Source organism: Epinephelus moara, chromosome 11 (assembly GCF_006386435.1).
Source record: "Epinephelus moara isolate mb chromosome 11, YSFRI_EMoa_1.0, whole genome shotgun sequence".
Taxonomy (NCBI): domain Eukaryota; kingdom Metazoa; phylum Chordata; class Actinopteri; order Perciformes; family Serranidae; genus Epinephelus; species Epinephelus moara.
The window spans coordinates 26,762,795-26,777,144 of record NC_065516.1 but is presented as its reverse complement, the minus strand read 5'-3'; the positions used below and the strand labels follow the sequence as shown (position 1 = coordinate 26,777,144).

Sequence of the window (14,350 nt, the reverse complement as noted above, 5' to 3'; positions counted from 1 at the left end):
GGGGGGGGGGGGGGGTTAGGAGGGGGGAGCCAAATATAGCCTATAACAACCAAACATTGCACACCAGGCCTATATACATCTCAGAGGGTTTTAGCTGGAGGGGTGGCGCTGCACACTTCAAACGCGAATATATCCATTGTTGTGAGCCATTTGGCCTGCATAAGATCCTGTGCTCTGAACTAGGGAGTTTAAAGTAAGATATTTTTTTTTTTATTATACTTGAGGGAAACAATGAGTTCAGCTGCTTATTGCAAGGAGCAATCGTCAGGGGAGACTTAAACTCAATTACTGTAGCTGTTCAGAATGGGGAAAAAAATACTAAGACAAAAAAAAATAGAAATAAAAGAATAAAAAAAAACACCCGGGCGTTTTAAGCAGTGAATAAAAAATTAAAAGATGTGAATAAAAATCGAGATGAAGCGTATCAAATATTTATTTTTTTTCTGGGCAACAAAGGACTATAATACATTGACAGGCATGGGAACTATTGCCAGCACATGTCTATACAATACAGCTAAAACCGCCTCCAATTTTGGACATTATCGGACATAACAAGATATCAGGTGGTCCCAAAAAGATGTTTTTTGAATGTCTTCCAACATTTAAAAAAAAAAAAAAAGACAATATTCCATTTATTGCTTTTATGGTGCTTCAAGGAGAGAACAAGAGGTGAAACGTATTCTGATTGGCACAACACATAAAAGCTTGTATAAAAACGAAAATAGAAACAAAAAAAAAACAGATCTCCTCAGGGTCTCACCTATATGCTCTGTCTCAAATTTAAAAAAAAAAAACTGAATAAGGATGATATATATATAGAGAAATGGAAGTTTATTTCTATTCAATTTGTTCACTTGCTTCAATGTCGCCTCAACATGCTACAAGAGGGCTGAATTGAAATATCCCAGAGAAATAAAAATACCCCAAACTTCTGTTTTCTAAGAACCATAAAATCACATGAAGAACTAACCGAATATTCAAACCCACTAAAACAGGAGGCACCAGATAAATAAAAAAAGAAGTTTCAACAGACGCACCATATTTACAATTCCCATTAAATTACACATAAATAAATATATACATACATGAACACTGATTCCCTTATATAACCGTGAATCGTGTTGAAATTCAAAAAGTTCAAGTTGGTCGCTTGGAGAGAGAGAGTGAGAGTCTACAACTGAAGTCATGACATGGAGCTCTGTGGAATTTCTCTTTGTTTTTCAAGTTTATTATTCACAATACTGATAAGAATTCATCCTCTTTTAGCTTCGTTTTTGTCACAATCGTAAAATTGAGATATAGAGGGGTCGCTGGATTTCAGTCCATTCGTTGCAGCTCATAAAAAATAAGGGGAGTACATAAAAAAGTCCTCTGGCTGAGGCAATACACCTTTTTCCTCGCCCTGGAGCTGTTCCTCTGCAGCTTTTATTCTTTTCTCTTTTTTTTTCGTTTTTTAAATAACATTTCATATGGTTCAGGTGTTGGAAGAAGAAGAAGGTTCTTGCGTCGTGTTTCCCCCCGTGAATCCAAAGTGGGATGTAAAAACAAAACATGTAAAACCGCGCAAGATCAGGAAGTGGCACGTTTAACTTTATCAATAGTATTTATAAGGTATTTATAATATTTATATTGGATGGGTGGGGGCCGGGGCGAGGCGGAGGGGTGTGGGTCGGTGTAGAAGAAGGGCCCCGGGCTTTGGCCCTCGGTGAAGGTGGGATGGAAACATCACTTTCTGTGCTTCTCGTCTTTGTCTCCGCCTTTAGTGCCGTTATCTGAGTGACTGTTGGGGTTGTTGTTGAGGTACATTTTGTCCATGGCTTTGATAGCCTCGGTCAGATAGTTCTGCAGGGCAGTGACTGCCGCGCACAGTGCCGGAGTCCCGAAACCGTGCGAGATTAGACTGAAGTGGGTCAAACAGCTCTGGATCCCCGGTTCGAGAATGGGCTGCGGCCGTGAGTTTCCCAGCGGCGAGCGGTCCTGGGACAGCAGGTCTGTGAACTCTTTGCAGACTTGCCTGAAACAAAGAGAGAGACAGAGCGGCGTGAGCCAGAACATCGCAAATCCCAGCATGCATTGTAATATAAAAATAAATCTAACTGGGCACACTGCAAAAAAAATAGCCTTTGTTATAATCAGTCAGTCCTGCAGGGGAGCTGGGCTGTAAATTCTAATTCTGTAAATTCCCTTAAAGTAAGAGAAAAGTGAGCAGCCAAAAATCATGCAAAAATCATCTCATTTTCTTTTTTAAAACATTTATTAGTGGGATGAAATTGTGCTTCTTACTCTGTTGTTTTTGCAGAAATTAACACTTGGCTAAAGAAAATGTCCTGGAGCTACAAACAGGTGACACTTCATCTCAGAGCTCAGTGGCAGGATATCTTACTTTTATTAAGATTTTAAGGGAAAACACGAGTCCAAATGAGTTGTCGGTGTGAGAGCAACATTTTAAAACTTCAGTCAGCCAATAATACAATAAACTTAAATTAATAACGCTTTAAAAAAAAACATCCACCTGCAACTTACATTTTGCTTATTTGCACAACACTGTGTATTAATGTAAAATATTTTCATAATGTATACAAAGTCATATTCTATCATTAAAAGCTATTTCATGGTGTTGGTATTTTAATAACACTAAGCCTGTAATAAGCGGTTACAGCTGTTTGATTACAGCGGGCCCGTCATCAATATTAAACGCAGACCATTTTAGGAATCCCCATGTTTCAGTTAACACGTAGTAAAAAATAACCAACACCAATGGTAGCGCTGCATGTGAACCAGCTATGTGTCAATGTCACTGGAATCACAAACACAATACTGCTGCGCGTGTGTGTGTGTGTGTGTGTGTGTGTGTGTGTGGATGAGGAACAGGCCAACAAGTCAACAGCAGCAGTGTATTTAACTGCATTAATTTAATTATAGTGTAAAATATAATGTGGAATTAAATGTGTTAATAATCAGAAAAGAAAAGTCTGGATAAAATGCAGGAGTAGCAAAAAGTGTGTGGCTAAAAAAGCAATAGAATAAAAGTGTGTTAATTAATATAAGGAGATGATCAGTGATGACAGTGTGTTTTTATTATGATCACACGTCTGACGTGTGTGTGGATTTTTTTTGTGTTAGACGGGCACGTTTGAAAATGGTGATGAGGGTGTGTGTGTGTGTGTGTGTGTGTGTGTGTGTGTGTGTGTGTGTGTGCCAGATAAACACAGATGCACTCGGTGTGTGTGTGACACAGTGATATGTGATAACAGCACTTACTTTGTGGCCAATAGCATGTTTTTTCTTTGGACTTGTTCGTTTGGGTCGGAATGCTGACGGTTTACATATTCAGCTACTGCCTTGGCTGGAAACTCGGTCTCGCATACATAACCAAAATCCCTGGCAAGATGTACCGCTTCGCCTGAGAGAGAAGAAGAAGAAGAAGAAAAAAAAAAAAGAAGGTTGAATGTGTTTGCTTATTAATATGGTTACATCAAATTGAGAGCAGTTCACACCCCCTGCTTGGACCCAACACATGATGCGCACAGAGCGTCCACACAGCAGGGTGGCACAGCACCTGTGCCTCCACAGCAACACTAATGAGCATAATAACAATAATAATAATAGTGACGATAATAATAAAGGAGCCCTGCGAGCTGTCAATACACGTCAGCTCTCTCCTTCATACCGTGAGAACGCTGAAATATGGAGGGGAACAATAAGTGGATATGAAATATAGACGGAGCGTCATGCTTAACACCATGTCATTGATTACCAATGCTTGCACATTATCGGAAGTCCAGCAGATCACACAGGCATGGGGAAGCAATTTTTAAAGGGTTATACCTAAATCTTTGTCTTTACATATTCAGCTATGAGAATTACAGGTTGCATTCCGCCCGAGCTTCTCTTGTTGGTTATTTTTTTCCTCCAAGTATTTGGTTTTAATTTCCTGAAGCAGTTGAGTTTTTACTGCAGGGCTTCCTGCCCATAAGCCTCCACTCCGGAAGAACGCATGCGCCAATTAGCATCAAAGCTCAAGTCCAGTAAACTCGTTTCCATAAAATGGAGCGGATCATAAACAATGACAGCACTTCAGCAAACGCAGTGTCCCTTCACTAAATAACCGGCTGCCTTCTCCCACCCTCTGCCATCATCCTCCACCCCCCCTCCCCGCCTGCGTGCCACCACCCCTTTATTACCCAGAATCATACATTTCTCCAGGCTCATTACAATACAGCACCACATTTCTACCAAGCACAATGAACATTCGGCCCTCTCCTGCAATAATGATTAACAGGGACCAATGAACCATCGCAGGCTTTCACCTTTGGAAACCCACAGCACACCAAAATACCACTGCACTGAATAATACGGTTCAACTCTGCAAGCAAAATGGATTTATCCAGTCGCCTAAAAGGCATCTTTCTTTCCCCAGCGCGCCATAATTGACTAATTTATTCTTTAATAGGCCCAAAACATATAGCTCCCAATAGGTCAGCGCCATGCCATTTGCATGCAACAAAAATCTTCAGTGAAACTAAAGCATGGGAAGCTATTAACGACAGAATTAAGTCACCATTAAAAAGCAGCCATACCCAGGCTTGTATTAATGTTTGAAACAATGCAGGGTTAATAAATCAATCGACTCCTCATCCATGAGGTGAAGCAGCTCAGCGGCGCCCAATAAACAAGCAACACTCAATAATTAACTGGACTTCAACACAAATTCATCCAGTGTATAAACTAGGCCAGCCGTGGACCTGCAAGTGTGCTCCTGAAAGCGAAGGCCAACGCTGCAAAGCCACTAGAATTACCAGCACTATTCTCTCTCTCTCTCTCTCACACACACACACACACACACACACACATCCTTCATGCTTTATTACTTGCGAGGCAAAGTCGGTCCACATTACACGGATGAGCGCATATGCTGATTTCCAACACAGAGAAAGAAAGACGAGAGAGAGAGAGAAGGGGGAGAGAGAGAGAGAGAGAGAGAAGGGGGAGAAAAGAAAATCCCAGTTTGCAAGCACCTGATATCGCGGGAGCAACAAGAGTGGGAACGTGATTTACGGCGCTCGACTTACCTTCGACTAGTGACGTCAGCAAGGTGACGTTGGCTGCCTTGCGTCTGCCCGCAGGTAGATTCAAGCCGATTTTATCCAGCTTCTCCCTTAAGGATCTTCCTCCGTTCTTGGACTTGGCCCTGTGACAGAACAGAGCAGACATTTAAATATAATATATATAAAAAAATATATGTAATAATAATGTGAATTTAGTGGCCGGAATATTTGGATTTTTTTAATGACTCCACTCCTGGTATTCTGATGCTACTTCCTGTGGTGCATGCTCTTATATTTGCATCATATGTGAGCATGTGGCTCAGCCTTTTTTTTCACTAATTAAAAAGGTGAATGGACTGAATTTGGCTGGCTTCACCCTCCATTACATCCCTCATACGAGCTATAAATAATACCAAAAGAGCCCAGCCTTTTTCACCAGCAGACAAATACTGTACAAAATGAATAAATAAAGCCCTACTTAATAGGCAGTACTATTACTGGCTGCGTGTCTGCAGCACTTCAGTAGACAGTTCACTGGAGACCAATGTTTTCATGTGTAATGCCTTCACTGGGCCTATAGAGCTGGGCTTGAAACAGACTAGGCCTACATTAATTTGAGAGAGAGGGAGGGAGGGAAAGAGAGAGAGAGATCCATGCGCTAGGGAAGTTAATATGGAATTTAACAGACCCCTCCTGCTTTAAATGCAGGAGCTAGGTGTCATGGTTGGTCGATTTTAATTATTCTTGGTACAGAGGAGAGAGAGGGAGAGAGATGCACGCTCACAGACAGAATTGGAGTCGAGTGAGAGAGTTCACGCACACAGGCACAAACACACACACAGGTACAGAGAGAAAGAGAGAGGAGAGATTTTTTTTTTCCTTTTTTTTTTGCAGCCTTCCAGTCGAACTCACCTCCTCAGCACCCCGCCCAGCAGAGAGGCGTTGAGGCACTCGGGCGGCGAGAGGCGTCTCTGCACCTCCGCCACCGTGACCTTGTACTTTGATGTGGAGCTGAGGAGGGACAGGCGACCCGGAACTGAGCAGAACACCTCGTTGGGGTTTACCACCCCTCCGAAAAGACCGTCCTTATTTACGGGGATGGAGGAGACGTTGTTGTTCTTGGATAAAGACACTGGACCTAGCAAGGGAGGGAAAGAGAGGGGGAGAGGGATGGTGGGGATGGAGAGAGTGAGGGAAGGAGGGAGGGAGGGAGGGGTGAGGCAGAGAGAGACCGTGCTCAGTGAATTTCATGCAATGCAGAGCCTTAACTAAATGAGAAGGGGGGATTTAGGCCCCGGATTTAGAGTTTAGCACCACATGTGTACACTTTCAGCAACAAGAACATGCAGAGGAAAACGACTAATGGAAGCCTATACATGGCAATAACACTAACAATCACAGAAATAATAATAAAAATAATGTTTGTGTGTGTGTGTTATGGAAGCAGTAACATTGAGGACGACCGTGCGTAATTCTCGCTCAACTATTTACGCACAAAATTCACAATATTTCCATTCATCTGCTCTTTATCGAAGCATTTCTATAGAGATCTCAGCAGCAGACAGCGAGGATCTCCAGGATCTGAGCGCTCACACAGTCCATTTTAGCGCACCGTGGATCCACTCTGCACAAAGCAGCCACACCAACCGAGAGGTTTGGTTCAGTCTACCTATTTTGACATATCCTCGGTATCCAGCAAAACGCCGTCGCCCGTGTGTGATTTCAAACCGGGGAGTGGGGGGGTATTGGTGGAGTGTAGGGGGTGGGGGGCTCAGCACTACTGGGCTTTACACCGTTTTGGTGTGCAGTAACCGGAGACAAAGGGGACTGTGCGCCTTTGGATAGATCACTTGTGACATTAATGGCTCAGGGGAGCCTAATAGAGACAATAGGAGTTAAACGAACTCTTGAGATTACTAATATAAGAAGCCAATTATCATGTTGATGCGCAGATAGACAGACTCAAAATAGAGAGAATGGGAAAAAAGACGGAAAAGGAAAGACAGAAAAATCGCCCCACATCTTATCTAGCGAGCTCTAATTTGACCTGACAAAACGCTTTTAAACCTGACCATGAAAAGGGGTCTGCTCGTGTTGCATCATTAGCAACAAGAATCGGATTTTTAAACTGAAAATAATTTAAAAAAATAATAATAATAATCCAACAACAAGTCCGAGTTTGATTCCATCCCTAAATGACAGAGCACCATCCTGCACACACACACACACACAAGGCCTGCATGTGCTCCATCCACCAGTACCAACTTCCATTTTAAATTTGACCATGCAGTGTGATTGCAGCTTCCCCCACTGAAGTGCCAGGATCGTCTATGGGCCTATATCTTTGACCATCAATACCACGGGCCTACAAAGCCCAACCAGCTCTACTCATCTCCCCGCTGCTCTGAAACGCTGACAGTAAATTCCATCAGCGAGAGGGGAGGAAAAAAAAGGTGCAGCCAGTTTGATGCACTTGGAAACCATGTAATGAAAAATAGGCTACTGCGTATTAGGATCAGTCAGGCATTACCGCATTGCATCGAGTTCTCTCGAGCAGAATGGTGAATGGTGTGTGTATGTGTGTGTGTAGCCTAGTGTGTGTGTGCGTGTGTGCGTGCGTGTAGCCCAGTGGTGTGCAGCTTGCAGAAACATGCATGGTATCTCGGAGGAAATTGCTTACCTTTTTTAATTACAGTCTGGTCGGGAATGTGAATTCCTTGATCATCAACAGGCTGTGACACAAATGCAAAAAAAAAGGACAATTTTAGCACAAAGGCAGGAAAGTATCAGCCGTGTGTGTGTGAGAGAGAGTGTGTGTGTGTGAGTGAATGGATGCTGTGCACGAACAAAGCCTGACACAATTAGCGGCCACAATCACCCCAACATGGAGGCTCTCGAGGCCCATACCTGTTATTATTGTCCACGAGTGTTTTCAGCGGGTCCCACTGATGGACGCATTTTACACTAGATCACAAACTCAGACTTAAATAACGAAGCTGTGTCGCCCCATAATCCTGACCTAATTTCGCCCTCATATTGGCTCTACTCACAAGGAAACTTCTAATCTAGATTGGATAGTAATTACGGCAGCGCAGCCTATTAAAGGCCTATGAACTAATTAGAGGATTATTGGTGTTTGTTTCTGATTAAAAACTGGGAAGAATCCTCTAAATAAGAACGAGTGGTTATTGACAATTTTAGCGCTCATTTATCATGCATCTTTAGTAATCGCAGCTATTAACCTAAACTCAATCCACCAAACTCAATTCTCCTGTTAGGGTGCATGCAGTGTGTTATGATGTGATTGTGCGCATCTGTTTTTACACTGAGGAATCAAATAAAGTCAGAGGACGTGAGGAAATCAGTGTGCAAATACGTGCGCATTTTTATTTTCTTTTAATCTATTTCATTTAATTAATTGTGTTAAATAGGACAAAACCACATCGGATTTTGCAGCTATCAGAATTTGCAATGTTTTACGCATGGGAAACTATCTTTTTAAAATGGAAACAACCATGCAGATTTGTGCTGTTTTATTAAAAGTAATTTTGACAACACTGAGGTAAAAAATGATATTTTTCATGGTGCAAAAAAAAATAGCTGCAATAAGAGGCTAATTTAATGCGTGTCATCCTGCTTACAGTTATTAAACTATAGCAATAATATTTAACATTTTTAATATTAATCTAATAATGTTAAATGAATAAGAGGCTAACATGAAAGGCATGGTGCTTAAATTGTAATAATAATTAAAAACTAATACTATATAATTAAATAAAAATAACACCATTGCCGTTTTGATTATTATTTATAATATTAATTCAGAATATAACAGTGGTAACCAGCTGTGCCAACAATTAATAATGACGGTTATATTATTCTCTATTTTTAAGCAGCCCAGGAAAAAAAAGATTAACTCAGGTAAATGCTGCCTCACCTGAACGTCATCTAAAGAGTGAGGTATTCCATGGATTGGGATAGAGTCCGACAGTCCCGTATCGATGCCGTGGCCGGACGGTAGGAGCACTTCCCTGCGGTACTCCCGGCACAGCTGGTGGGGCAGGCTGCGGTGCTGGTGCAGCAGGCCGCTCTCCTGACCCTGCCTCTGGCCCGGCCAGCCCGGGTGCTGCGGCTGCGGCTGGGCGTGCAGGGAGTTGAGGGAGTACGGGTCGTTGACGTGCGAGTAAGGGTCCTGAGACTGCGGGTAGATGGGCTGGTAGGGTGGGGGGAAGTACGGGGGCTGGAAGTCCGAGTTCGGTGTGTGGGAGAGCGGAGGGGCGCTCGTGTAGGGACTCTGGCCCACGCCGCCCAGCTGAGGTAGCCTGGCTGTCCCATTGCTGGTGCCGTCGTGACGGTCCTGGCAGGGAAGGACAGAGAGAAAAGTGCGTTTTAGCCTAAATACATTTCAGTAATACACAAGCATACATGATCGCATTTTCTCCCTCTTTGTTTTAACTGGAGAAAGCTCTGCGGGCTTCTGCTGGGGCATTATCAAATATGGCCTGAGTGTATGACAGGAATTAGACCAAGTGTGGAATCTGTTTTCTTAAATCTGAATAATTTCTCCTGACTGATTTTAGCAATAAAGACAGCATTTTCACACATCAAACACTTGTCCGCAAAGTTTAACAAATAAAATAACATGACAATAAATGCTCAAAAGTAAATAATCAAATAAAACATCGAAATTCCGGAGGTGGAGATGCCCGAGCCTTTGCATTATTTCAGCACTTCTCCAAGGTGTCCCGCAGATTTTTCAAAGCATGCAAGCTTCACAAAACACTTTTCAGCGGAAAGAAATATTTAAACAAAATCTGGTGTGCAAACAAATTGGAAGTATCTTGACACGGTGAGGCTGCAGCAACTTACCATCGCGGAAAAACTGTGCACTAACATTTAAAAGGATTTTTTTGGTGCCACTCGAGAAATGAATAAACAGTTCGAAAAACACTTTGGAGTGTTTTGGGGGGCGAGCAAAGGGGAATTAACCAGTAAAACAAAAAAATACAGCCCCCCGAAAAGAGTCTTCTCTCCTGAAAGATCACGATGGCCCCGGCGATCAGATATGTGCCACAGAAGCAGGACGATAATCCATCAGAAATAAATGGTTAGATCCCCGCTGCCCTTCATGTGGGTCTAAAAACGCAGGTTTTCGGCGTTGCTGGCGGATTTGGGCTGAAAAGTTTCTCTTGGTAAACCCTCTTTTCTCCCCTGCTCTCCTTGGCTTCTATCACAGTGCTGCCGTCCCCTCGCTTGAGCTCATATTAGCAAAAGAGCCGCTTCTTCGTCTCCCTCTTGGACTCCTAATAGAGCGCATTCATGACTATTAATATTACAGGAATACTTAATAATAAGGAAAGAATGGTCGGAAATCGGGCGTGAAGCGGAGGACGCAACTCAAGGCAGGAGTCTGCGCTTAAATGACGTCCATTGAAAGGAGGAATCAGTATCTAATCAGAGATGGGGAGAGAGAGGGAGTGAGAGAGAAAGAGGGAGTGAGAGACTGTGGAGGGAGTGGAGAGAGAGAGAGACAAAAAGAGGGACATTCACTCTCGGCTGACGAATCAGAGCGAGAGGGAGGAGGGGGGGCATTTTAAAAGGGTCCCAGGGCCAAAGCGCAAAAGTGAAAGAAAGACATAGGAATGAAGGGAGGTGGACCACAGACAGGGGAAGAAGCAGCCATGGAAAGAAACAACGTGCACCTCTGAACTGGGTGAAAATCCAGCAGACGACGCTATGGGCACTCCGACCGGCTCATTTCTACCGCTCGTCCCTTTGTTTTCCACCTCAGACTCCGACAGCGAGCTGTCCTCCATGGGTCTCCTTTCTCTCCTCTGTCTCCGCCGAATTAAATCCACCGGTTCCTCCTCGACACCAAACCCAGTGTCACACCGGCTAACTTTTAACTTTGACCCGGAAAGACGCAGAAAAATAAACTCCTAAAGTGTCTGACAGGGCCGCTCGGATCCGGCGCTCTCACCAACTTTTACGCACGGCTAAACGAGAACTCCACTCCCCTTCCTGCTTAATCACACATTTTTTTAAATTACGAAACACCGGGCTGTGACCGGATTTCGATTGCAAATTTAATTTTTTCGCTTTCACAGCAGCAGGAGAACATTGCCTGTAAATTAAAAACAATACCACAACATGAACGCGGAGGTGCCCAGCTTTTGTTTTCCAACTCCCGGTCGTCCCTGTCCTCCCAGGACGCGGGTTCAAAACACGTCCGACTGGCTTCTCCACTCCTAAACAAGTCCCTGATATTACTGCCAAACTTTGTCTATGCCCATAACAACAATCACTCAGTGTATGCCCCTCACACATTACATGCACACACACACACACGCGAAATCTAACGGCTCAAATTGCAGAGAAATTAAAACTGAAGGGTAAATGTCCATGCCATGTGAGCAGTGAATAAAGCAGGCAGCGCTTACATCTGCCATTTAGCCAAAATATGTATTTTTAATTAAAAGCGTGGTAAGTGTATATTATTGTTTTAATGTTTTCACGTGTCATAAAATATTTGGATTTATTTTTTAATGTGAATTTAGAAAGAGAAAAAAGAATCAGTGGTGTGCTTTTGCTCATGCAACTAATATTTTAAATTCAGCTGTTATTATTAAAATGCAGAATTATTATTCTCATTATTATTATTATTATTATTATTGTCATGATTAATATTATAATTATTCTCATGATTAAATTATCCTCCAGTTTTAATCTACACAAATACACAAAAAAAGAAGCACCTATGAAATTAATAAAAGACATAAATCTACTCATCCTGCACTTGAATTAAATGTGTTCACTAGCAGCTGTCAGCAGAATGACATATTTGGATCAAAACAATACAACACATCCCTTAAAAAAAAAAAAAAAAAATTAATCGTCTCAGTAAATTTCAAAAATTAAATTAAACAAAATGGAAGAGGAGCCCCTTACCTCGCAATCTTCATATTTAATGTTATCAGTTAATTTCCAAAGCATTTTCATGGGTTGCTGAGGTGGATATTGAGTATAGGTATCGCCTTAGTCTTGTTTTCACTCAGTGAATTGTGCTCCCCGCTCAGAAAAACTACTTTTATTGAAGCTGTGGGCTGCTGTCTGTCTTGCGCTCTGAGGTCTCCCTCTAATGGTGGAAGTGAAGGGCTGGAGCAGCTCTGTAATAACACTGGCACAGGGCCTCATTAGCATATCAACAGCCGTTTGATTCCCCCCATCTGCTCACACAACACCAATGGACAGCGCACAGGTAAAAACTAAAGCAGCAAGACGCTACACATGCTTATTATTTCTACTGTTCAGTGAGGTGTGTGTGTGTGCGTGTGTTTGGTGAGGGGGGGAGGAGGGTATAGTCATGCATGGGGACCTGCATGCACCTGGGACGGTTTCTAGTAGAATTTTACGCGAGGAGACAGAAAAGCAACACCAGAATTTAAAGATTTTAAGGATAAATCTGTTTGATATAAAGGAGCAAAAATGTGAAATAACTTTTTTTTGTGGCTGCACTCCTGTAAAACCTCTTATTGATTACTTTTCTTGATGTGGAAACAGCATGCCTATGCAAATACAACCCTGTCGCACACTTTGTTGCCAACCTTGATTTTTTTAAAACTCCCAAACTGTTATTTTAATCCCATTGAGAGTGGAGACCTTGAGAGGCTATTCTTCCAGTGTTATGTTAAAAAGGTGAGCCATTCGGAGCGGCTCTACAGGTCCATTGACTACCTGTAAGGGCGCAGGGTTTGAGGGAGGAGGAGGGGGGGTGAATGTAAATAATTAACACAACAACATGGCCTTGTTTCATTTGAATGAGCGGCTGAGGGAGCCTGGCTCTGCCCTGTCGCCGGCCGAGCCTTCACCTCAGCAGGTCGTGGGTCAGCAGACAGGTCGGCAGTTCTTTAAGGCGTTGGCCCCTCTCCTTTAAAACCTGGATTACCATTTTTGGCGAGGTGCTTTATTTTAGCGAGCAGTTGTTATTCATGAGAATGGAGCGATGATACTGGCTGACAATGACAGCTATGCATGCGAGTGTCTTTCTGAAGATCTGGCCTGCTTGTCTATAGTCGTAGTGGTGATCGTGTTTTTAACGAGTGAAACTTAAGTGTTCTGTTTCAGCAGGTCTTCTCTTAAATCCTCCACACCTCACCAAACAAGGCCAGGTTTTCAGTGAAGCTCAGACAAGATACACTCTATAGAAAGTCCATTAACTTTTAACTCGTGAGTTTAAAACATGTAATCTGAATTTAAAGTGAATATATGCTCAACTACATTTATGGAAAGTTGGATTTCACTCCAAAGGCGCACCGACACATTTCGGAATAAAGGCTGCGTCTCGCCCAAACTTCACTTCTGACAAACTCACACCTCATGTCTGTTTCCACACATTTTTAACATATGATAAAACACATAACAGTGTGTGTGAAACGCGCATAAGCTTCAACAACATGCCTCAGGTTTTCGAGATGGACAATTTGACATGTAAGGCTACATCACCGCAAAACAGACTTTCCAAAATAAAATATCTCGACTCTCTTTGTGTGATCTCCTGACCGGTTAAACCCATAAACTACACTGTACCAACTCTCTTAACAAAAGATTTTTACGGTGCCTGTGCAGCCTCATCCTACAACAAGTCGACACTTTGACAGTTTTCATGGATTTTTCACAGCCGTGTCTTTGTCTTAAAGTAAGCAGCACATACCTGCCAGTCCCCCATTTTGCCCATAATTGACATTCTTTGTCTTCTGCTGCCTTTGGTGGATTTTTGGTCGATCCGGTGCCGTGTCTATCTCATTGAGCCTCCGGTCCCAGAGTAAACCTTTTGCTTTTTTACCTGGACCGGATCGCCTCACCTGGCCATAAAAACGGTGCGGGGCCACCTGGTGACGCATGCGCACTGCAGCGGGTGTGGACGAGAAAGGAGAAACTACCTGGGAAAGAGTGAGATAGTGTGTTTGACTGGGTGCTGCTGGATAGGCCTGGGCTGTCATATTTAAGTGACAAAAAATGAGATAAACGATAAAAACAAATAAAAAATGTTGATGTTACATATTTGAGGAAACTCTGAGGTACAATCACAGCCATTTTTATTCATTAAAAAAAAAACCACATTTATTATATTTGCAGAAAAGTGTCAGCTTAAGCTTTTGCCATGTAAAATCCATATTTTAAAAAGTGAGAATTTCTTTGCATCAGGTATTCACCTGAAAATAATTTATAAAAAAGTGAGAAAACTGTAAAGTGCGCTGTGGTATTACCCTCCTATTAAATTATGGTGAAAATGTTTAAAGAAA

General features: G+C 42.6%; 1 protein-coding gene across 5 annotated transcripts; it reads right to left on the bottom strand.

Moving 5' to 3' along the window:
- Positions 1–414: 414 nt before the first annotated feature.
- tfap2a (transcription factor AP-2 alpha) lies at positions 415–13,909 on the bottom strand. Of its 5 annotated transcripts, none has more exons than XM_050056862.1 (7): positions 13,759–13,909; positions 8,986–9,405; positions 7,729–7,780; positions 5,961–6,186; positions 5,073–5,191; positions 3,262–3,403; positions 415–2,014 (listed from the first exon to the last, which is right to left on the bottom strand). In XM_050056862.1, the coding sequence occupies exons 1-7, from the start codon at positions 13,789–13,791 to the stop codon at positions 1,726–1,728; spliced, it is 1,281 nt and encodes a 426-aa protein (XP_049912819.1). In that variant the 5' UTR covers positions 13,792–13,909; the 3' UTR covers positions 415–1,725. The 5 variants fall into 5 exon arrangements, with proteins under 5 accessions (XP_049912819.1, XP_049912818.1, XP_049912817.1 ...); XM_050056861.1 differs by lacking the exon at positions 13,759–13,909 and adding an exon at positions 11,997–12,287 and having other exon boundaries at positions 5,961–6,180; XM_050056860.1 differs by lacking the exon at positions 13,759–13,909 and adding an exon at positions 11,997–12,286.
- Between the last annotated feature and the right edge of the window lie 441 nt (positions 13,910–14,350).

Bases quoted from the DNA above. Each gene is read 5' to 3' on its own strand.
- tfap2a (XM_050056860.1), bottom strand. From the start codon at position 12,047: ATGAAAATGCTTTGGAAATTAACTGATAACATTAAATATGAAGATTGC. The intron at 5,192-5,960 runs GTGAGTTCGACT...GTTCTGTCACAG, and splicing joins CTGGGCGGGGTGCTGAGGAG to GGCCAAGTCCAAGAACGGAG. The intron at 3,404-5,072 runs GTAAGTCGAGCG...CTTCTCTCTCAG, and splicing joins GCTGACGTCACTAGTCGAAG to GCGAAGCGGTACATCTTGCC.